The 23,017-nt window shown below is 47.8% G+C and overlaps 1 protein-coding gene across 1 annotated transcript in view; it reads right to left on the reverse strand.

The window, feature by feature from the left end:
• Positions 1–23,017, reverse strand: part of zdhhc2 (zinc finger DHHC-type palmitoyltransferase 2) — a 248,732-nt gene that overhangs the window by 41,451 nt on the left and 184,264 nt on the right. The window contains exon 8 of the mRNA XM_070862621.1: positions 11,719–11,851. Coding sequence (XP_070718722.1) covers positions 11,719–11,851 — 133 coding nt within the window. The remainder of the gene's footprint in view (positions 1–11,718; positions 11,852–23,017) is intronic.

The raw sequence follows: 23,017 nt of genomic DNA on the forward strand, positions 1-23,017 counted from the left end.
AAAGGTAATAGTGAGTGGGACTTGGTGTGGATATGGGCAGAAAAGTTTTGGATGAGTTGAAATTTATTGAGGTTGAGGATGTTAGGCTAGCCAGAAAAGCAATAGTCAAATCCGAAGGAGACAAAAACATGGATGAGGATTCCAGAAGCAGATGTGCTAAAATAACAGTTGGAAGTGGGCAATTTTCCTGAGGTGGAAATGGTGATGGAGAGGAAATATGGTGAAAGCTCAGCTTAGGGTTGAACGAATTTGCGAACAGTCTGATTCATCCCAAGACAGCGGCTGGGGAGGCGATGGAATTGGTAGCAAGGGTATGGAGTTTGTGGCAGATGGCTTCAGTCTTCCAAATGTTTACTGCAGTTCATCCAAGACTGGATCTGACAATGCAGAGGCAAGAGAAGGGTCGATAAAGATGGTGGAGGGATAATCAAGTGTTTCGAGCAAACTCTCTATCCAGTGTCACCTAATTGAGACAACCTCACTCACTATCGCTTCTGTCATCTCAACCTCACCTGCCATCTATTCCATCAGCATCGGTACCCTTGAAAAAATTTCACCTTGGTCCTCACAATCCCACCACGATCAGCCCCAACACCAGCATCATCAGGCACAGCAGTATCACCAACAAAAACACCAACCTTCTCCACAATCCACTGATGCTGCACAGGACAGAGGGCATCAGCACACAACCACATTGCTGTCCGGGACGCCAAGGATGGCCTCACCATGGCCAGATTTACTTCACTTAACGCTGTACACCCTGGCTGCGCCAGGTTGGCACCATCCCCCCTCCAACACCATAAAGCATCCCTGCAATGCCCAAGCCATTCCTTTCACATTCAATGCCATTGTGGGGGGAACCGTTATGGCTCACCATTCACTACAACTCACGAGACCACTTCCAAAGGTGCACACAAATCTGTCAAAGAATGCAAAGTGTTGAAAATAAAGATTTCAATGTTTGACAACGCATTAACAGAAATTTTACATGAATATTGATGATAACACCCAACTGCGTTAGTTGGTATGATTGGACTAGGATGAGGGTGAGTGTGAGGGGTGGCTAGTGAGATAGGGAAGTGATAATGTAGATAGAGAGGGATGGGTGGAGGTACCTGGTAAGTTGCTGTGAATAAGGATAATGATAACTAATAATAACTTTTATTTATATAGCGCCTTTAATGAGTAAAACGTTCCAAAGCGGTTCACAGCAGTGTTACAAGCCAAAACAGATAAATTTGACACTGAGCCACAAAAGAAGAAATTCAGGCAGATGACCAAAAGCTTGATTAAAGGGGTTGGTTTTAAGGAGCTTCTTAAAGGAGGAAAGAGAGGTAGAGAGGTGGCGAGGTTTAGGGAGGGAGTTCTAGAGCTTAGGGCCTAAACAGCTGAAGGCACAGCCACCGATGGTTGAGCAGTTTTAATGAGGGATGTTCAAGAGGGCACAATTTGAGGAGGGCAGACATCCTGTGGGGTTGTGCGGCTGAAAAAGATTACAGAGATAGGGAGGGGCAAGGCCATGGAGTGATTTGTAAACAAGGATGAGAATTTTGAAATCGAGGCGTTGTTTAACTGGGAGCCAATGCAGGTCAGAAAGCATAGGGGTGATGGGTGACCGTGACTTGATGTGAGTCATAGAAACATAGAAAATAGGTGCAGGAGTAGGCCATTCGGCCCTTCGAGCCTGCACCGCCATTCAATAAGATCATGGCCGATCATTCCTTCAGTACCCCTTTCCTGCTTTCTGTCCATACCCCTTGATCCCCTTAACTGTAAGGGCCATATCTAACTCCCTCTTGAATATATCTAGTGAACTGGCATCAACAACTCTATCCGGCAGGGAATTCCACAGGTTAACAACTCTCTGAGTGAAGAAGTTTCTCCTCATCTCAGTCCTAAATGGCCTACCCCTTATCCTAAGACAATGTCCCCTGGTTCTGGACTTTCCAACATCGGGAACATTCTTCCCGCATCTATCCTGTCCAGTCCCGTCAGAACTTTATATGTTTCTATGAGATCCCCTCTCATCTTTCTAAACTCCAATGTATAAAGGCCCAGTTGATCCAGTCTCTCCTCATATGACAGCTCAGCCATCCCTGGAATCAGTCTGGTGAACCTTCGCTGCACTCTCTCAATAGCAAGAACGACCTTCCTCAGACAAGGAGTCCAAAACCGAACACAATATTCCAGCTAAGGCCTCACTAAGGCCCTGTACAGCTGCAATAAGACCTCCCTGCTTCTATATTTAAATCCACTAGCTATGAAGGCCAACATACCATTTGTCTTCTTTACCGCCTGCTGTACCTGCATGCCCACTTTCAGTGACTGATGAACCATGACACCCAGGTCTTGTTGCACCTCCCCTTTTCCTAACCTGCTGCCATTTAGATAATATTCTGCCTTCGTGTTTTTGCCCCCAAAATGGATAACCTCACATTTATCCACATTATACTGCATCTGCCATGTATTTGCCCATCACCTAACCTGTTCAAGTCACCCTGCAGCCTCTTTGCATCCTCCTCACAGCTCACACAGCCACCCAGTTTAGTGTCATTCGCAAACTTGGAGATATTACACTCTATTCCTTCATCTAAATCGCTAATGTACATTGTAAAGAGCTGGAGGTCCCAGCACTGAGACCTGTGGCAGTCCACTAGTCACTGCCTGCATTCTGAAAAGGACCCGTTTATCCTGACTCTCTGCTTCCTATCTGCCAACCAGTTCCCTATCCACGTCAATATATTACCCCCAATACCATGTGCTTTGATTTTGCACACCAATCTCTTGTGCGGGACCTTGTCAAAAACCTTTTGAAAGTCCAAATACACCACATCTACTGGTTCTCCCTTGTCCACTCTGCCAGGTACATCCTCAAAAAATTCCAGAAGATTCGTCAAGCATGATTTCCCTTTCATAAATCCATGCTGACTTGGTCCGATTCTGTCACTGCTTTCCAAATGCGCTGCTATTTCATCCTTAATGATTGATTCCAACAATTTCCCCACTGCTGATGTCAGGCTAACTGGTCTATAATTACCCGTTTTCTCTCTCCTTCCTTTTTTAAAAAGTGGTGTTACATTAGCTACCCTCCAGTCCATAGGAACTGATCCAGTGTCGATAGACTGCTGGAAAATGATCACCAATGCATCCATTATTTCTAGGGCCACTTCCTTGAGTACTCTGGGATGCAGACTATTAGACCCCGGGGATTTATCAGCCTTCAATCCCATCAATTTCCCTGACACAATTTCCCGTCTAATAAGGATATCCTTCAGTTCCTCCTTATCTCTCGACCCACTGTCCCCTAATACCTTCGAAAGGTTATTTGTATCTTCCTTCATGAAGACAGAACCGAAGCATTGGTTCAATTGGTCTGCCATTTCTTTGTTCCCCATTATAAATTCACCTGAATCCGACTGCAAGTGACCTACATTTGTCTTTATTAATCTTTTTCTCTTCACATATTTTTAGAAGCTTTTGCAGTCAGTTTTTATATTCCCTGCAAGCTTCCTCTCGTACTCTATTTCCCCCCTCTTAATTAAACCCTTAGTCCTCCTCTGTTGAATTCTAAATTTCTCCCAGTCCTCAGGTTTGTTGCTTTTTCTAGCCAATTTATATGCCTCTTCCTTGGCTTTAACACTATCCTTAATTTCCTTTGTTAGCCATGGTTGAGCCACCTTCCCAGTTTTATTTTTACTCCAGACAGGGCTGAACAATTGCTGAAGTGTTTGCCACTGCTTGTCCACCGTCAACCCTTTGAGTATCCTTTGCCAGTCTATTCTAGCAAATACACGCCTCATACCGTCGAAGTTACCTTTCCTTAAGTTCAGGACCCTAGTTTCCGAATTAACTTTGTCACTCCCCATCTTAATAAGGAATTCTACCATATTATGGTCACTTTTCCCCCAAGGGGCCTCGCACAACAAGATTGCTAATTAGTCCCTTCTCATTACACACATCACCCAATCTAGGATGGCCAGTTCCCTGGTTGGTTCCTCGACATATTGGTCTAGGAAACCATCCCTAATACAGGGCTGAGTTTTGGATGACCTCAAGTTTACATAGTAGAAACATAGAAAATTGGTGCAGGAGTAGGCCATTCGGCCCTTCGAACCTGCACCACCATTCAATAAGATCATGGCTGATCATTCCCTCAGTATCCCTTTCCTGCTTTATCTCCATACCCCTTGATCCACTTAGCCGTAAGGGCCATATCTAACTCCCTTTTGAATATATCCAATGAATTGGCATCAACAACTCTCTGCGGCAGGGAATTCCACAGGTTAACAACTCTCTGAGTGAAGAAGTTTCTCCTCATCTCAGTCCTAAATGGCCTACCCCTTATCCTAAGACTGTGTCCCCTGGTTCTGGACTTCCCCAACATCGGGAACATTCTACCCGCATCTAACCTGTCCCGTCCCGTCAGAATCTTATACGTTTCTATGAGATCCCCTCTCATCCTTCTAAACTCCAGTGAATAAAGGCCCAGTTGATCCAGTCTCTCCTCATATGTCAGTCCTGCCATCCCAGGAATCAGCCTGGTGAACCTTCGCTGCACTCCCTCAATAGAAAGAACGACCTTCCTCAGATTAGGAGACCAAAACTCAACACAATATTCCAGGTGAGGCCTCACTAAGGCCCTGTACAACTGCAGTAAGACCTCCCTGCTCCTATACTCAAATCCCCTAGCTATGAAGGCCAACATACCATTTGCCTTCTTCACCACCTGCTGTACCTGCATGCCAACCTTCAATAACTGATGAACCATGACACCCAGGTCTCGTTGGACCTCCCCTTTTCCTAGTCCGCCGCCATTCAGATGATATTCTGTCTTTGTGTTTTTGCCCCCAAAATGGATAACCTCATATTTATCCACATTATACTTCTGCCATGCATTTGCCCGCTCACCTAACCTGTCCAAGTCACCCTGCAGCCTCCTAGTGTCCCCCTCACAGCTCACACCGCCACCCAGATTAGTGTCATCTGCAAACTTGGAGATATTACACTCAATTCCTTCATCCAAATCATTGATGTATATTGTAAATAGCTGGGGTCCCAGCACTGAGCCCTGCAGCACTGCACTAGTCACTGCCTGCTATTCTGAAAAAGACCCGTTTATCCTGACTCTCTGCTTCCTGTCTGCCAACCAGTTCTCTATTCACGTCAGTATATTACCCCCAATACCATGTGCTTTGATTTTGCACACCAATCTCTTGTGTGGGACCTTGTCAAAAGCCTTTTGAAAGTCCAAATACACCACATCCACTGGTTCTCCCTTGTCCACTCTACTAGTTACATCCTCAAAAAATTCCAGAAGATTTGTCAAGCATGATTTCCCCTTAATAAATCCATGCTGACTTGGACCGATAGCCTGTCACTGCTTTCCAAATGCGCTGCTATTTCATCCTTAATAATTGATTCCAATATTTTCCCCACTACTGATGTCAGACTAACTGGTTTATAATTACCCGCTTTCTCTCTCCCTCCCTGTTTAAAAAGTGGTGTTACATTAGCTACCCTCCAGTCCATAGGAACTGATCCAGAGTTGAGATTGTTGGAAAATGATCACCAATGCATCCACTATTTCTAGAGCCACTTCCTTAAGTACTCTGGGATGCAGACTATCAGGCCCTGGGGATCTTTCGGCTTTCAATCCTATCAATTTCCCTAACACAATTTCCCGCCTAATAAGGATATCCTTTAGTGTAGAATGTGGGAGGCCAGCCAAGAGTCAATTGGAGTAGTCAAGTCTGGAGGTATTGTGTCGGAAAAATGGAAACTTTTGTCACATCGATTTGATCTGATTTAAACTGGATAACCTCTTGTTGGCTAGCGTAGATACTATGGTAAGTACTGCAGGGTATCGAATATGGCCAAGGTGATCTCCTGGACTTGTTTCGATCGCCTGGATGTGTCGGAGAGGAATTTTCCCAGATTTTTTTTTCCCCAATTGGCCTGGATTTTTATCTGATTTTTGCCTCTCCCAGGAGATCACATGGCTCCGGTTGGGGTGGAGTGTAGAATGTTTCGGTGTAAGGGGTGTCGCCGTTATGTGGGGCGGACTGGTTGGGCTGGGTGCTCTTTACCTTTTCACTATTGTTCATAGGTTTATATGTAACCTTCAGGACTGCTGACCGAGGGCCGTGCGGCTCTTTGTCACACGATGGGCCGAAATGGCCTCCTCCTGCGCTGTAAATTTCTGTTTCTGTGTTTCATTATGGAAATGGTGTCAGAGGACTGGAGGATTACAATTGTTACACCCCTGTTAAAAAAAGAGGCGAAGGATAAACCCGGCAACTACAGGCCAATCAGCCTGATGTGTGAGACAAGTTTTAGAGACATTAATCTGGTGCAAAATTAATCGGCATTTGGAAACATATGGATTAATAAATAAAAGGCGGTATAATTTTGTTAAAGGCAAATCGTGCTTGACTAATTTGATTGAGTTCTTTGATTAAGTAACGGGGACGGTGGATGAAGGTAGTGGGGTTGATGTGTATATGAACTTTCAAAAAGGACTTGACAAAGTACCACTAATAAACTTGTTAGCCCATGGGATTAAAGGGGCAGTGGCTACGTGGATAAAAAATTGACAAAGGGACAGAAAGCAGAGAGTAATGGTGAACAGTTTTTCAGAGTTGAGGGAAATATACAGTGGTGTCCCCAAGGGGCCAGTGTTGGAACCACTGCTCTTGTTGCTGTTTATTAATGATCTGGACTTGGGTATACCAGGCATAATTTCAAAGTTTGCAGATGATATGGAACTCGGAAATGTAGTAAATCAAGAGGATAGTAACAGACTTCAGCAGAACATAGACTGGTGAAATGGTAGATGAAATTTATGAAGTATGAGGTGATTCATTTTGATAAGAAGAATGAGGAGAGGCAATATAAACTAAATAGTACAATTTTAAAGAGGGTGCAGGAACAGAGCGACCTGGGGAAGTACATACACAAGTCTTTGAGGGTGGCAAGACAAGTTGAGACAACTGTTAAAAAGGGACATGGGATCCTTGGCTTTATAAGTAGAGGCATAGAGTACAAAAGCAAATAAGTTATGCTAAATCTTTATAAAACATTGGTGAGGCCCCAGTTAGAGTAGTGCACTGCACGAGGTAGAAAATGCCATAAGACAGCTTAAGAACAACAAGGCCATGGGAGCGGATGGAATCCCTGCTGAGGCACTGAAATATGGCGGAGAAGCACTGTTGGCGCGAATACATGACCTCATCTCTCTCATCTGGAGGGAGGAGAGCATGCCGGGAGATCTCGGAGATGCAGTGATCGTGACCATCTTTAAAAAAGGGGACAAGTCCGACTGTGGCAACAACAGAGGAATCTCCCTGTTATCAGCCATTGGGAAAGTCGTCGCTAGAGTCCTCCTCAACCGTCTTCTCCCTGTGGCTGAGGAGCTCCTCCTTGAGTCACAGTTCAGATTTCGTCCCCTACGGGGCACAACGGACATGATTTTTACAGCGCGACAGCTACAGGAAAAATGCAGGGAGCAGCACCAGCCCGTATACATGGCCTTCTTCGACCTTACAAAGGCCTTTGACACTGTCAACCGCGAGGGTCTATGGAGCATCCTCCTCCGTTTCGGATGCCCCCAAATGTTCGTCACCATCCTCCACCTGCTCCACGACAACATGCAGGCCGTGATCCTTACCAACAGATCCATTACAGACCCAATCCATGTCCGGACCGCGGTCAAACAGGGCTGCGTCATCGCTCCAACCCTCTTCTCAATCTTCCTCGTTGCCATGCTCCACCTCACAGTCAACAAGCTCCCCGCTGAAGTGGAACTAAAGTACAGAACCAGTGGGAACCTGTTCAACCTCTGCCGTTTCCAGGACAGATCCAAGACCACCCCAACCTCTGTCGTCAAGTTACAGTACGCAGATGACGCCTGCGTCTGCACACATACAGGGCTCAAAAATGGCGCACATCGGAGAGGCCCGCTTAATTTGTAGAACAAAAATTGCGCTGAATACTTACCTCATGATTCTCAGATAGCTGTAAGTCCATTTCTAGCTCGGCGCAGCGCAGCGCAGCAGGAACTGCTGGGGGCGGAGCTACAGCCCTGCGTCAAAAACAGTGCCGGCAGCTGCGCGCATGTGCAGTGGAGGCTGTGCGCGTGTGTAGTAGCTCCTGGCCCTCCCAGTGCGTCCTGTCTCTGGGCGACGACCCTATCCCAGGCCGAAGAGACGTCGCCCCTATCCCCGGCTGAGTGGCTTGACACCGCTTATCTCGTCGGCGGCGGGGCCCGCCCGCCTGGCATCTCGCTTGGGGCGGGCCCTGCCCGAAGAGTCGGCGGTGGCGATGGCCCGGCATCGGCTGTGTGCGGGACCCGCCCGAAGTCCTCGGCGGGGCCCGTTCAGCTTCTGCTCATCCCTCCCCCCGTTCATCTTCTCCCCCGCTCTTTCTTCCCCTCTCTTCCCCCCTTCTTCTCCCCTCTTCCCCCCTTCTCTTTCCCCCTCTCTTCCCCCGCCTTTCTTCCCCCCTCTCTTTTTTCCCCCCATCTCTGTTCCCCCCCCTCTTCCCTCCCCCCTCGCTGTCAGACACACAGAGACAGAGAGAGCGACACTGACAGAGATAGAGAGAGAGAGACACTGGGGGGGGGGGGGGGGGGGCGGGCAGCACACTGTTGGAAGGCTCCTGGTAGAAATTATTTTTTATTTACTGATTGATGTTTTAATTATTTTTTTAAATTATTTTTAAATTTTTTTTGATTGATTTATTGGTTGATTTATTGATTTATTTATCATTTATTATTGATGATGGCTCTTTATTTGTAAAAGTGAAGTGTTTAATGTTTGTAAACTTCCCTCCCCCCCACCTATCTCTCGCTCCCTACGCCTGATTTATAAGTGTAGGCAAGGTTTTTCTGAGCGTACAAAAACCTACACTTACTCTATTCTAATTAGTTTGGAGTAAGTTTTCGCTGCCTAAACTTGCAAAACAGGCGTAAGTGGCTGGACACGCCCATTTTGAAAAAAAAAATCTGTTCTAAAACTATTCTAACTCACTAGAAATGGAGCAAACTAAATGCCGAGAATTGCAATTTCTAAGATGTTCCATTCTAAACTAGTTGCTCAAAAAAAATAGGAGCAACTCAAGCCGAAACTTGAGCCCACAGAGGCTGAACTCCAGGACATAGTCAACGTATTTACTGAGGTGTATGAAAGCATGGGCCTTACACTAAATATCTGTAAGTCAAAGGTCCTGCACCAACCTGACCCCGCCGCACAGCACTGCCCCCCAGTCATCAAGATCCACGACGTGGCCCTGGACAATGTGGACCATTTCCCATATCTTGGGAGCCTCTTGTCAACAAGAGCAGACATTGACGATGAGATTCAACACCGCCTCCAGTGCGCCAGTGCAGTCTTCGGCTGCCTGAGGAAAAGAGTGATCGAAGACCAGGCCCTCAAATCTACCACCAAGCTCATGATCTAAAGGGCTGTCGTACTGCCTGCCCTCCTGTATGGCTCAGAGACATGGACCATGTACAGTAAACATCTCAAGTCGCTGGAGAAATACTACCAATAATGTTGCCACAAGAACCTGCAAATCCATTTGGAGGACAGATGCACCAATGTTAGCGTTCTCGACCAGGCCAACATCCCCAGCATTGAAGCACTGACCACACTTGATCAGCTCCGCTGGGCAGGCCACATAGTCCGCATGCCAGACACGAGATTCCCAAAGCAAGCGCTCTACTCGGAACTCCTTCATTGCAAACGAGCCAAAGGTGGGCAGAGGAAACGTAACAAGGACACCCTCAAAGCCTCCCTGATAAAAGTGCAACATACTTAAAAGGGTTGACGGTGGATAGGCAATGGCAAACATTTAAAGATCACATGGATGAACTTCAGCAATTGTACATCCCTGTCTGGAGTAAAAATAAAACGGGGGAGGTGGCTCAACCATGGTTAACAAGGAAAATTAAGGATAGTGTTAAATCCAAGGAAGAGGCATATAAATTGGCCAGAAAAAGCAGCAAACCTGAGGACTGGGAGAAACTTAGAATTCAGCAGAGGAGGACAAAGGGTTTAATTAAAAGGGGGAAAATAGAGTACAAGAAGAAGCTTGCCGGGAACATAAAAACTGACTGCAAAAGCTTCTATAGATATGTGAATAGAAAAAGATTAGTGAAGACAAACATAGGTCCCTTGCAGTCGGATTCAGGTTAATTTATAATGGGGAACAAAGAAATGGCAGACCAATTGAACAAATACTTTGGTTCTGTCTTCACAAAGGAAGACACAAATAACCTTCCGGAAGTACTAGAGGACCGAGGGTCTAGGGAGAAGGAGGAACTGAAGGATATCATTATTAGGCGGGAAATTGTGTTAGGGAAATTGATGGGATTGAAGGCCGATAACTCCCCGGGGCCTGATAGTCTGCATCCCAGAGTACTTAAGGAAGTGGCCCTAGAAATAGTGGATGCATTGGTGATCATTTTCCAACAGTCTATCAACTCTGGATCAGTTCCTATGGACTGAAGGGTAGCTAATGTAACACCACTTTTTAAAAAGGGAGGGAGAGAGAAAGCGGGTAATGAGACCGTTTACCCTGAAATCAGTAGTGGGGAAAATGTTGGAATCAATTATTAAGGATGAAATAGCAGCGCATTTGGAAAGCAGTGACAGGATCGATCCAAGTCAGCATGAATTTATGAAGGGGAAATCATGTTTGACAAATCTTCTGGAATTCTTTGAAGATGTAACTAGTAGAGTGGACAAGGGAGAATCAATGGATGTGGTGTATTTGGACTTTCAAAAGGCTTTTGACAAGGTCCCACACAAGAGATTGGTGTGCAAAATCAAAACACATGGTATTGGGGGTAGTATACTGACGTGGATAGAGAACTGGTTGGCAGACAGGAAGCAGAGAGTCGGGATAAACAGGTCCTTTTCAGAATGACAGGCAGTGACTAGTGGAGTGCTGCAGGGTTCAGTGCTGGGACCCCAGCTCTTTACATTATATGTCAATGATTTAGATGAAGCAATTGAGTATAATATCTCCAAGTTTGCAGATGACACTAAACTGGATGGCGATGTGAGCTGTGAGGGGGACGCTAAGAGGCTGCAAGGTGACTTGGACAGGTTAGGTGAGTGGGCAAATGCATGGCCGATGCAGTATAATGTGGATAAATGTGAGGTTTCTCTCTTCCCATTCTCTCTTCTCCAACTTCCAGTCACTGTGAGGAAAAGCTACTGTGAGAATGGGAGTTGTGACACTCAGTGCTATTGCTCTGTATGCTGTACTTGTTTGAATTTTGCAGGCCCAGTGGCATAGGGAATGTCTGGTCTTCAATCTGTTGCATCATCAGTGACTACATTTAATTTAATTGCAGGTACATATATGAGTCTGGTGGACTCGGAGACTAGCTGGAGAGAACAGGAGAGTGAGACCAGGCCGGGAATGGAAATTTTGATATATTCAGGCTTTTCATTATTCTCGTGGACTTTGATACACCGTGACACCACTATCGTTCCAAAAACCTCACAAATCAGTAATTAAGATACTGTGCATTATATTTCTGCATCCCTATCAAAATTGTAAGCAAAAAATGCTTCACAAAAATGTTGAGATTATATTATCTTTCTTTGTTGTGCATTAACCAGGATGGTGCCTCTTGGATCATAATAATCCTTTAAAAGTTCAACACAATCAAACATTTTGTGGAAAAAGAAAATTGGAACTGCACCTTACCTAGTGTAGACCTGTTTTTACTGACTAACCAGCAGTGATATCCAAAGAGGGAGGACAGGCTGATGGAAAACATTGCAGCTGCAAAGAACAGGAACATGATGTGGAACTTAGCTTGGGTATCTGGCAGGCCATTCTGGAAAAAGAAACAGAAAGGTAATAAAATATGTTGGAAACCCTGAAACATGTTTTTATCTGCTATATGTAATTTTGAGGCTCCATGCAGCAGTACATGATTTGCTTTCATTTATTTTTCACCTTTCCCAGGCCAAAGGGATATAGGAACAGGAGTAGGCAATCCAGCCTGTTCTGCCATTCAATTATATCATGACTGAACTGTACCTCAACACCATTTACCCACTTTTGATCCATTGACACAAAATTTGGAAGTATAGTGAACAGTGCGTAGGATAGTGATAGACTTCAAGAGGTCATAGACAGGCTGATGAAATGTAGCAGATGAAACGTAACACAGAAAAGTGTGAAGTGATACATTTTGGTAGAAAGAATGAAGAGAGGACATATAAACTAAAGGGTACAATCCTAAAGTGGGTGCATGAACAGAGAGACCAGGGGGTATATGTGCACAGATCGTTGAAGGTGGCACGGCAGGTTGAGAAAGCAGTTGAAAAGGCGTACGGGATCCTGGGCTAGAGGTATAGGGGGTGAAATTTCCCCGTGGCCCATCTGGGGCCACTAATCTTCCCAGCCCGGGTCAATTAATGCCCAGGGTGGAAGTCCCACCCCTGGTGTGAAATTGCCCCTTTGTGAGCCGGAAACGAGAAGGAGCGCGGTCCTGGGCGTCCGACTTACTTCGGGGGCACTCCTGGGGCTGTAGTACGGCGCTGGCATCTGCTCTGTGTAGCACTGATGTGCCACAACACGCTACCCCTTCATTTAGTGTGGAGGGCCACTGCGGACTCTACAGCCCCTTTGGTGGGTACCACTGGGCCACCAGGGGCATTTGTGAATGAGCCAGAGACCCGGCACACAAAAGGCAATGCTGGGCTGCATGATGGCGGCCCGGTTGAATCGAGGACTCCCATTGTCGGGGCGACATTCAATAAACCATGGTGGCCTGGGGCGTACACGCCCTCCCCTTTAAGGGGCACCCGGGGCGGATGTCAGTGCCCCGTGAAGCTGCCGCAAACATCGGCCTACGAAAGCCTAGCATCTCGCGAGGCAATTTCCCCCACTGGGAACAAAGGGGCCAGTGTGTGTACGGCGACGATGTCATCATCGTGTGCGCCCCGACACAAGGCGCAAAATGCGAGGCACATGCTAACTGCCAATCTCCCCCAAAATCTTGGGGGCAATTGCAGTCGAGGGGCCACCGCCGCCCACTCCCGTGCAAAAAGGGATTTACATCCCATGGGGCAATTTTGGCCCCATAGAGTACAAAAGTGTGGAAATTATGATGAATCTTAATATAGCACTGGTTTGACCTCAACTGGAGTATTGTGTCCAATTCTGGGCACCGCACTTCAGGAAGGATGTGAAGGCCTTAGAGAGTGCAGAAAAGATTTACGAGAATGATTCCAGGAATAAGGGACTTCAATTACATGGATAGACTGGAGAAGCTGGGGTTGTTCTCCTCAGCGCAAAAAAGATTGAGAGGAAATTTGGTAGAGGTGTTCAAAATCATGAGGGGTCGGGACAGAGTAGATAGAGGGAAACTGTTTCCATTGGTGGAAGGGTCGAGAACCAGAGAACACAGATTTAAGGTGATTGGCAAAAGAACCAAAGGCGACATAAGAAAAAACTTTTTTACACAGCGAATGGTTAGGATCTGGAACACACTGCCTGAAAGGGTGTTGGAGGCAGACTCAATCACGGCTTTCAAAAGGGAGTTGGATAAGCACCTGAAAGAAAAAAAATTGCAGGGCTACGGGGAAAAGGTGGGTGAGTGGGACTAGCTGAGGTGCTCTTGCAGAGAGCAGGCACAGGCTCAATGAGCCGAATGGCCTTCTTCCATACTGTAACCATTCTATGATCCCTTGATACCTTTACCGAGCAGAAATCTATCGATCTCAGTCTTGAGAATTTCAATTGACCCCGCAGCCACATCCTTTTTGTGGGGGCAGGGGGGAAAGAGTTCCAGATTTCCACTACTCTGACTGTGAAAAGGTTCTTTCTCCTTTCACTCCTGAATGGTCTAATCTATTTTAAGATTGTGCTCCCTTGTTTTGGGTACCTCTATCAGAGGATTTTAGTTTCTCTGTATATTCCCCTTAATCATTTTAAATAGCTCAAATGGATTACTCCCCAACCTTCTAAACTCAAGAGAATACAAGACAATTTTATGTAACTTGTCTTCATAGTCTAATTATCACCACTCCCCTTGCCTTGGGGAAGTGCCTCCCAACATGATGAGGCTGAAATCAGAAGCTCTGCAGTTGGTGGCGAGGGGGGAGGGGCGAATCAAACGTAAATCTCACCACTGCCATGATACCACAATACTCCATATTTGTTTTCACAATTAATTAAGGGGAACATCTTATTGCCAACACTCCTTTTGAAAAATAGTTACAAATATTATGATCAGCTCTAATACCTTGTCTTTTCTTTTAAACGCAATGAAATTAATAGTTTTGTTGAGTTACTGAACCTAAGAATGTGGATGCACACACGATCAAGGATGCATAATATCAATATCTATTGATATTAGTTCAGTTTCTCATCGAAATCAGTCCTCTTATTGTGGCTAATGCTCATATAAATACCTAGAAATAGACAAAAATAATCCCTTGAGCTCTTTTGTTTTTAAAGTAATGCTGATGACACTGTGCAGTGGTGGAATTTGGGATTTCTCCAAATTAACCACTCCTGAGCTCACAATTGTTGTTTGAAAATGTCTACTGAGGCCATATCGTTCCTTAATGTGTGTGTGGGGTGAAAGGAGGCGTGTAGAAGAGTCATCCTTGTGTGACACCCGAGAGTTTCCAAGTGGATATTTCAAAATGGCACAGGTAAAAGCTCTGTCGCAAGTTTGCCATGCGTTATCTTAGGCAAACGTGTGCATGCTAGAGAAACCACAGAATGGTTAAATTAAGAACATAAGAAATAATAGCAGATGTAGGCCACCTGCCCCCTCGAGCCTGCTCCGTGCAGGATTCACAAAATTCTGGGACCCCCTACTCAATGGACATGTGTCTGGAATTTAAAAGGGAACTGTGTTAGACTTTTGGAGGAGAAATCTGGGCAGAAATATCTCACTATTAGGCGCCTTTGGACTAAACTAGGGCCTTTTAGATTGAGTTTGAACATTTTAAATTGTATGCTGGGTCTGCATAGGGAAATGGGATCCTTATAGGGCTGCTAACCCACCTGGGAGGCAGGCCCCAGGGAGACATTAGCAGTCTAGCAAAGCCCACTTACCAAGGACCCAGATACAGACATATTTTAATAGTTCTTAAAACGGCTATACAGAAAAACCCTGGCATCAGCAAAACACACAATGGACAGTATCAAGACCTGATTACATTCTAACAGCACCATCCAAAAACCCTATCAACACCTTTGGGAATCTTGTATCATGCTAATGCTCAATCAGCCCACCAAAATTCTCACAAAGGGATCACATTAGAGTTGATCAGCCTGCCAAAATCGCACAAAAGCAGTCATCAAAAATCAATTGTGCACCCGAGTTTTGGCGCGAAAGTTTAAGCAACCTCTCAGGTATAATTGGGGGCCTTGCTGGTAGCTTGGGTGGTAATCTTTGGGCTGAGGAAACACTTTTGAAGAAACGTACCCGAGAGCACCCTGGAAAAGCACTTGGACTCTGGGCTCTTTGACTCTGACTTTGAAACATCTAACTTACCACACGAGGTTACAACAACGCAACAAGAAGAACCTAACAAGAAGCCTCGGAGTCACTGAAAAATCAACAATCATCCAGCGCTGACTCAAGGAAAAAACATTTACCATCAAAACGTCGACCAGTGCTAATACCGAAGGCACCGCAACCAGCTAAAGAATCCACAAGATTGAGAAGAGAGAAAGCAGTGTGCAACTGGTCTAAACTGTGGAGAAATCCTTTGGTGAGCATAGTCCCTGCAATTTCAGAGCCTAACTCAGTTAGTGTAGTAGTGGGAGGTGGTTTTTTTTCCCCACTGCATAACCTCTATACCCGTTGCATATACGTTTCCCCCTCCTTTTTCAGTACATTTTGTTATATGCTATTAAGTTAATTAGTGTGGTGTGCTATTTTCTAAATAAAATATTTGTTCTTACACCAAACAGTTGTCTGTCTACATCTATCAAATCCCCTAAATAATTCCAAGTCCTAGAACCAGGAAGTGGGACGATTCGAACCGTAAAGGTCAGAAAAGGCTGACAAACCCACCACCCCCTACATAATGGCGAGCCAGATAGGAGCTTGGTACAAAGGATGTGAGGATGTAGACTCGGTTCTGGTGGAAAGAACAAAAATGAAGGAAAAAAAATCTCTAAATATGTATTTAAGAAAGTAAATATTACCAAAAAGTGGGTCATAAGCCTGTTATGGGCTGAGCGTCCAGTGGACACAGCTGCTAAGTGGACCGAGAGCAAGGACCATAAAAGCTCAAAAGAGAAAGCTGTTTGGTTGGTCTGCTACCAAAGATAGATCCAGTTGCTGGATAGAAAGGTCAAGAAATTGGTAGCAGAGCTCCGGGAATCCGAAGAGCACTCAGCTGTAAGGGCTATGGCAGGGGAGAAAATGTTTGAGGAATTAACTAAACAAAAGCATAGCAGATTACAGCTAGAGGAGATCCACAGGAATAAGCAGGACTATTTCCAATGCCAAGTAACAGAGGCAAAGGGGAATGAGCTAGCGCTGCGGGAGGAAAATGCCCGCCTAACAAAAGTAATAAGAGAACAGGAGGAGAGGATACGGGATGTGCAGGCAGCCTATAAAGTAGCCAGTAGCAATGGCTTTGGGGTGGAAGATCACGGGCCCTGTGAGACCAAGATAAAAAGTTTAACCCAGGCCCTATGTAATGCTAAGGGAATGGTATGCCTGATAAGCCCAAGTGCTCCTAAGGGAGACGTGCAGGAGCAAGGGGGAGTAGAGGGGGAGAGGGATAGAGTGGCAGAAAGGGCGTCCAACCACCGCCTGTAGCCTTACCGAGGTCAAGCCTGACAGTACAGAGAGAACGCGGCACCGAGGAAATACAAGGGGTGTCAGGACCCGGGCCGATGTGCCCGATCCGACAACAAAAGTATGGTGCCAGCAACGGTGGTCAGGGACAAGGGGCCCTGGAGAGCCAATCTGTAATCCCCCATGGAACCCAGCAGCTCCGGGCAATGGTAGCTCATTGAGAAAAGTTAACCCCTCAAGCGGACCCCTCAGTCCATTTTGTGGACATAGAGCAGGCAGCCGGTATAAACGGCTGCGATGAGGCCGAACAGGCTAAAATGCTGCTTTTCTCCTTGGATCGCAAGGTATACCAGGCCCTCTCTGCAGATAGCAAGAAGGGGCAGAGCACATACGCTGTGATCCAAGAAGAGGTGTTAGAGATTCTGGGCCTAAATGATGGAAGTCCGTTTTCCCGGGTCGAGAAAACCCTGCAATAGGCAGGCGAAACTCCACAGGCATTCGCAGACAGGTTGTGGCCCAACTACGAGAGAGCATGTGGAGGAGATCTCGACCGGGAACACCTGGACCGGGAACCAACTTCGCAGCCTAGTGGCTAACTGCCTGCCATGAGTAAAGGCTAAAGCCGAGCTGTGGTTCGACCCCAGAGACCCCACCGTTACCGAGGAGTCAGTGGTTAGACAGGTAACCCTGGCTTACCACAACGGCAGAGGGACAGTTGAGGCCCCACAAAAAGGAAAGGGCCACGAGATCCAGCCCAGTAATTCCAGGAGAGAATGGCACCAGGAACAGGGGAGCCCTTCTGACTCAAAGAATACGTGCTATGGGTGCGGAAAAAGTGGACACTGGCGTAAGGATTGCCGAAATCCTTGGAAAGATAGGGCAGGAAAGGAATCCCCGCCCTTAAAGGATTCCCCTGCCACAAAAGGTTTAGCAGCCCCGGTCCAAAAATCGAGACCAGTGGCACACAATCCCTCTGGCAGTTTCGATGAGATTGTGGCTGCGCTCCGAACTATGATAATGGGCTCAGGGAAGATAGCTGTAGCCATCGGCGCAACCTCATCTGCCCCACCTAATCCTGATCCATGACTAGAGCCAGCGCAGCCTGTATACCTGTGCCCTTTACAATATGATAAGTGGAAATGGCCTTGCGTGAAGATGGAGGTGGAGAGGGTTAAAGGGACCTATCTGCAAGACACTGGTGCTTCCAGCACCATCGTCTATGCGGATAACCCAACCACCGCACCTCTGTCGAATGGAGTCCCGTATTCCTTGGTAGGGTTCACAGGTAATGAGCAGGCTGTCTCGTTCTCCATTCCACTATCAATTGACTTAGGAGCACTCCACACCAAGTGGACGTGTGCCCTATTGAAGTGGGAAAAAGAGGGAACAGGGATCCTAGGCGCAGATTTCATTATTGGCCACAAGGTCCTAGTGGATCTTAGAAATCATTGTCTATGGGGAGCGGTGTGCACGGGGGAAGAGAAATAAGTTGTAGTGATCCCGGGGATACAAGGCAAAGAGATCCTAGGCGTGGTAAAGCCAAAAGACAGCTGTGACCTCGAGTTACTGGTAAGCAGTACCCCCAGAGAGTATCAGGCATTTATGCGGGCAAATCTCAGTGCATTCGTCACCCACAAGCATGATTGTGAAAGGGTTAACGGGGTCGAGGTTAGCGTAGATGGGGATCCCATGGCCAGGCCCCAAAAACAGTATAATTTCCCTAGGGAGGCGGAGGCAGACCTGGAGATTTCCCTGGGTTCCCTAGTCACACAGGGAGTGTTGAAGCCGATAGCCACCCACATGAACTCACCACTTTGGCCGGTTAGGAAACCGGACAATTCGTGGCGAGCCACTGTGGACTTCCGGGTCCTCAACTGCAATATCCCAGCCTGCGCGCCCACGGTCCTAATTGGAAGCATACCGGCATCCGCGTGCACCTTCACGGTGCTGGATGTCTCAAACGGTTTTTGCTCCATCCTGTTAAAGAGAGGGGACCAGTACAAATTTGCTTTTACCTTCAAGGGCCAGTAATACACGTGGAACTGCCTTCCCCAGAGGTTTCATAACAGCCCCAGTATATTCCACCAATGCATGGCCAATTGTCTAAAACACTTCAGCAAGCCCCAGCAGTTGTTACAGTATGTGGATGACCTGCTCCTATTTACCGACAAGGGTGAGGAGCACGGCCCACTGCTGGCTGAACTGCTGCGGCTGCTAAAGGAAGAGGGTTTTAAAGTCAACCCAAAGAAGGCGCAGATCAGCCAGCCAGAAGTAAAATTCCTGGGGCTGACTGTGCGCACAGGTGAGAGGGCTATAGATAAGGCCAGGAGAGAAGCAGTGCAGGAATTGCCAGCCCCTCGTTCTGTTACTGGAGTAAGATCTTTCCTAGGGCTTACCGGTTACTGCAGGGATTTTATTGAGGACTACGCAGCCACAGCAGCCCCCCTACTCCGACTCCTTCACAAAAGCTGCGAGGAGGCGTTCACTCAATTAAAAAAAACCTGCAAACCGCGCCAGCTTTAGGGGCTATTGATGGGGATGAGGAGTTTTTCCTGGAGGTAGCAGCCAGTGGGGATAGCCTGAGTGCAGTGCTGCTTCAGGAGCGACATGACCAGCTCAGACCGGTGGTCTACTCCTCCAGGGTCCTCACAGATGTGGAGAAGGCATACTCCAACTGTGAGAGACACCTCCTCGCCACTCATTGGGCGGTAAAGAGATCACTTATCTTTATAGGGGGGTCTCCAATTACGCTCCTCACCCATCACACGCCCGCCCAAATGCTCCGAGATGGGAGAATTAAAGACGGGTCAGTGAGCAGTGCCCGCATTGCTCGCTGGACCCTACATCTCTCCCAAATAGACTTAAAGTTGAAAGGTCTTTGCGAGCCTAGAAAAGAGGCCAACATGATCTACTCAGGGGTGGCCCATAGGTGTTCCATAGAAGGGGTATGGGATGTCGATGTAGGATTTCGGGCCGGGATACATCCCACAGGCCACGAAATCTACATTGACGGCTCCAGCACAGTGTCGGCAGGCGAGCGACTCATGGACTGCGGGATCTATGACCCACGGGCAGGCATTGCCCTGGCAATCAAGCTCCCGAGCACCATGAGCGCCCAGCATGCCGAACTGTCGGCGGTGATGTACGTTGTGACCCACCTCGAGGAGTTCCCTACCCCATACACGATTTGTTCAGATAGCATGTTTACCTGCAATTCGTGTACAGAATACCTGGCCATCTGGTCCCGTCGAGGGTATACATCTGTGGATGGGAAACCCCTAGCAAACCGTTGCTGGAGAGAATCATGCGGGCTATAGGCAGTGAAGGGCAGGTGTGTATACATAAGATAAAGGCCCACTCAAAAGTCGAACCTCGTGGGGAGGGTAACCAGCGGGCAGACACCCTAGCTAAAGAGGGTGCTCATATGGGCAGTTTCTGGGACCCGTACAATTTAGGACCTGTGTCAGCAATTAGGGGCAGAGACAGGGCACAGGGGAGTGCAGGGATAGCATTGGCCCCAGACATTAAAACGGTTCAGGCGCAGGACTCCGCCCTGAGATCTGTCTTGAGTTTGCTAACCAAGGGGGAGAAAGTAGAGGGTCCGTACTGTAAAGTCCTGTCCCCTCAGTACAGATTCACACGAGGCATGTAGTGAAGTCAAGGTCACTCTAGACCTGCACCTTTATTTCCTAGCTCTGGAATGCTCTACTTGCCTGAGACCTGTCCTTATATACCTGTCTCTTGCAAGTGCAGCCCTGGTGGTAAGGTATGCTAGTGGTTACAGGTCATATCTTATTACAGTCATGTATAGCATGTTGGGATACAGTTATATATAATAATGTAAGATACATGACACGTACGGTGCAGCTAAAGTGGCTGTAAAGAAAGGCATGTTATTCCATGGGGATCAGTGGATTGTTCCACAGCAGCACAAAAGGGAATTCTTTCAACTGGCCCACGAGGGTCCAGGAGCCGGACACCCCGGACCTGAGACCACCTGGCAACGGGTGGAACAGGCCGGGACTCAGGGAGGATATCCAGCAGTTTTGCTCGGAATGTTTGGTGTGTGCAGCCAACAACCCTGACCCCCAGAAAAGGAAGGTGTCCATGGGACATATCAGAAGGGTAGAGGGACCATGGCAGTTGATTCAGATTGACTACATCGGGCCGCTACCCACCGCCCAGGGAGGATACAAATACTGCTTGGTTTTGGTAGATGTTTTCTCCAAATGGGTGGAAGCCTTCCCGTGCCGCACAGCGACCGCACTAGGGACAGCTAGAATTTTAGTTAGGGAAGTGTTCTCCTGGTGGGGACTTCCACAGTACGTGGAGTCCGACCAGGGAAGTCATTTTACCGGGAAGGTGAGGCAGGCCACCCTTAAGGTGCTCGGCATCGAGGGGAAATGGCATGTCGCCCATAACCTGCAGTCATCAGGCCCTGTGGAGCGACTGAATCGGACTATAAAGGAGAGGCTGTGAAAGGAGACAGGAGACTCACCCAAGGCATGGGTGGAGGTCTTGCCGTTAGTCATAATGGGAGTCCGGGCCAGTCCGTCGAAAAGCAAGGGGTATTCCCCGCACGAGCTTATGACTGGCCGGATCATGCGAACTCCCACCCATGTGCTAGCCCCGGTGCTTACTGAGGGCCAACTCAGGGAAGTGAGCCGGGACAGCTTCACTAAGAATCTGTTTGAACACCTCAAACAGATTCACTGGCAGGCTGCTGGTAACATGGGGAGGCAGCATAGGAGTAACCGATTGTTGTTGGAACCCCGTCGACACCACGAATGGGCGGTAGGGGATCAGGTAATGGTAAGGAACTTCGCGCGGGTAGGGGTTTTTGAAGCATTGTACATGGGACCATACAATATTGTTGAAAAGCAAGCCCCATGGTGTAGGCTGTCAAATTGCCCCGTCACACGAAATGGTTCCACATCAACCAGCGTAAGCTGTACAACCCAGGGTCAGCTAAGCACAAAGGGCAGCCGGGAGGGGTGAGCCGTCCTCAGGACAAGGGCCCTCAGTCGGCAGCCTCCGACTGTGGGGGAACCGCAGGGGTAGTGGGGGCAGACTCACAGGCTGTACAAGTAGAGGCCGGGAGCTGCATTACTGGAGGGGCTGTCCCACCTATAGTTTGGGACTCGTACAAGCCCCAGGTATTCGAAGCCTTAGAAGGACCTTCCGCACTCCACAGCCCAGGTTCCCATGGTCCCCTACACTACGATACAGACTGCTCCGTTCCGAGAGGGACTCCAGGATGCAAAGACTGCGGAAGGCGGGAGACCGCTTATGGGCAAAAGGTCCCAGGCCTGCAGTGCCTGACTGTAGGGAACCGGCAGGGGAGGCAGCAGCCCCACCGGTCGTAGCCTCTGAAGGGAACAAGCTCACAACAGAGGTAACAGCCCCACCAGGCACTGAACCCGATTATGGGAAGCCTGTGGGGGAAGTAGCAGCCCCACCGGACATGGTTCCGACTATGGGGAACCAACAGGGGAGATAGTAGTCCGACTAGATTTAGGGTTAGACACTGTTCACTGCATAGAGGGAAGGGCCATCCCACCTATTGTATGGGACTCAGAAAACCCCCGACTACCGACCCCGTGAGAAGGGGTAACCGAGTCTCACGGCCGAGGACACCATGGTCTCCGGTGCAGATGCTGCCCAGAGACCGCAGAAGGCACAGGACATCCAGGATGTAACCTGGCCACCCGGAGACAGGTGATGCTGTATATAGCTTTGGTTTAAGTTAGTATCTAAGTTAAAGGGGTTTTGAGTTTTAAGTTAGTGGTTTGGTTTTGGATTTTAGAGCTTTCAAGTTTAAATTTGAATAAGATTACCTTGTAGCCAAGCCAGAGAACGTTTTCTCAAAGGCAAGGCTGTCTGTTGTATGACCCCTCCAGGAAAGCCAGAAATGATGGAAGGAATCCTGTTCCTACTTGCCCTACTGGGGGCAAGCACCGGCAAGAGAGGTGATGTCGAGGAGTCCCGGATCTTTGGGTGCTCAGGTGGAAGAGCACCCATCGTTACTACCAGGGATGGTACTCGAGGGGCGAGTGAGATCGCTATCTATCACCACAAGGGAAGATGGCCAGGATGGCTGTGGTCCAATTCGACCAAATACCCCAGCCAGGCCGGGTTTACTTACGGGGAGGTGTCCCTCCCATGCCCAAGGGTACAGATTGTTGCTTCCCGGGTTAGGGTGACGGAAGGAGAGAGAGTGTG

This window comes from Pristiophorus japonicus, chromosome 2 (genome assembly GCF_044704955.1).
Source record: "Pristiophorus japonicus isolate sPriJap1 chromosome 2, sPriJap1.hap1, whole genome shotgun sequence".
Lineage (NCBI taxonomy): Eukaryota > Metazoa > Chordata > Chondrichthyes > Pristiophoridae > Pristiophorus > Pristiophorus japonicus.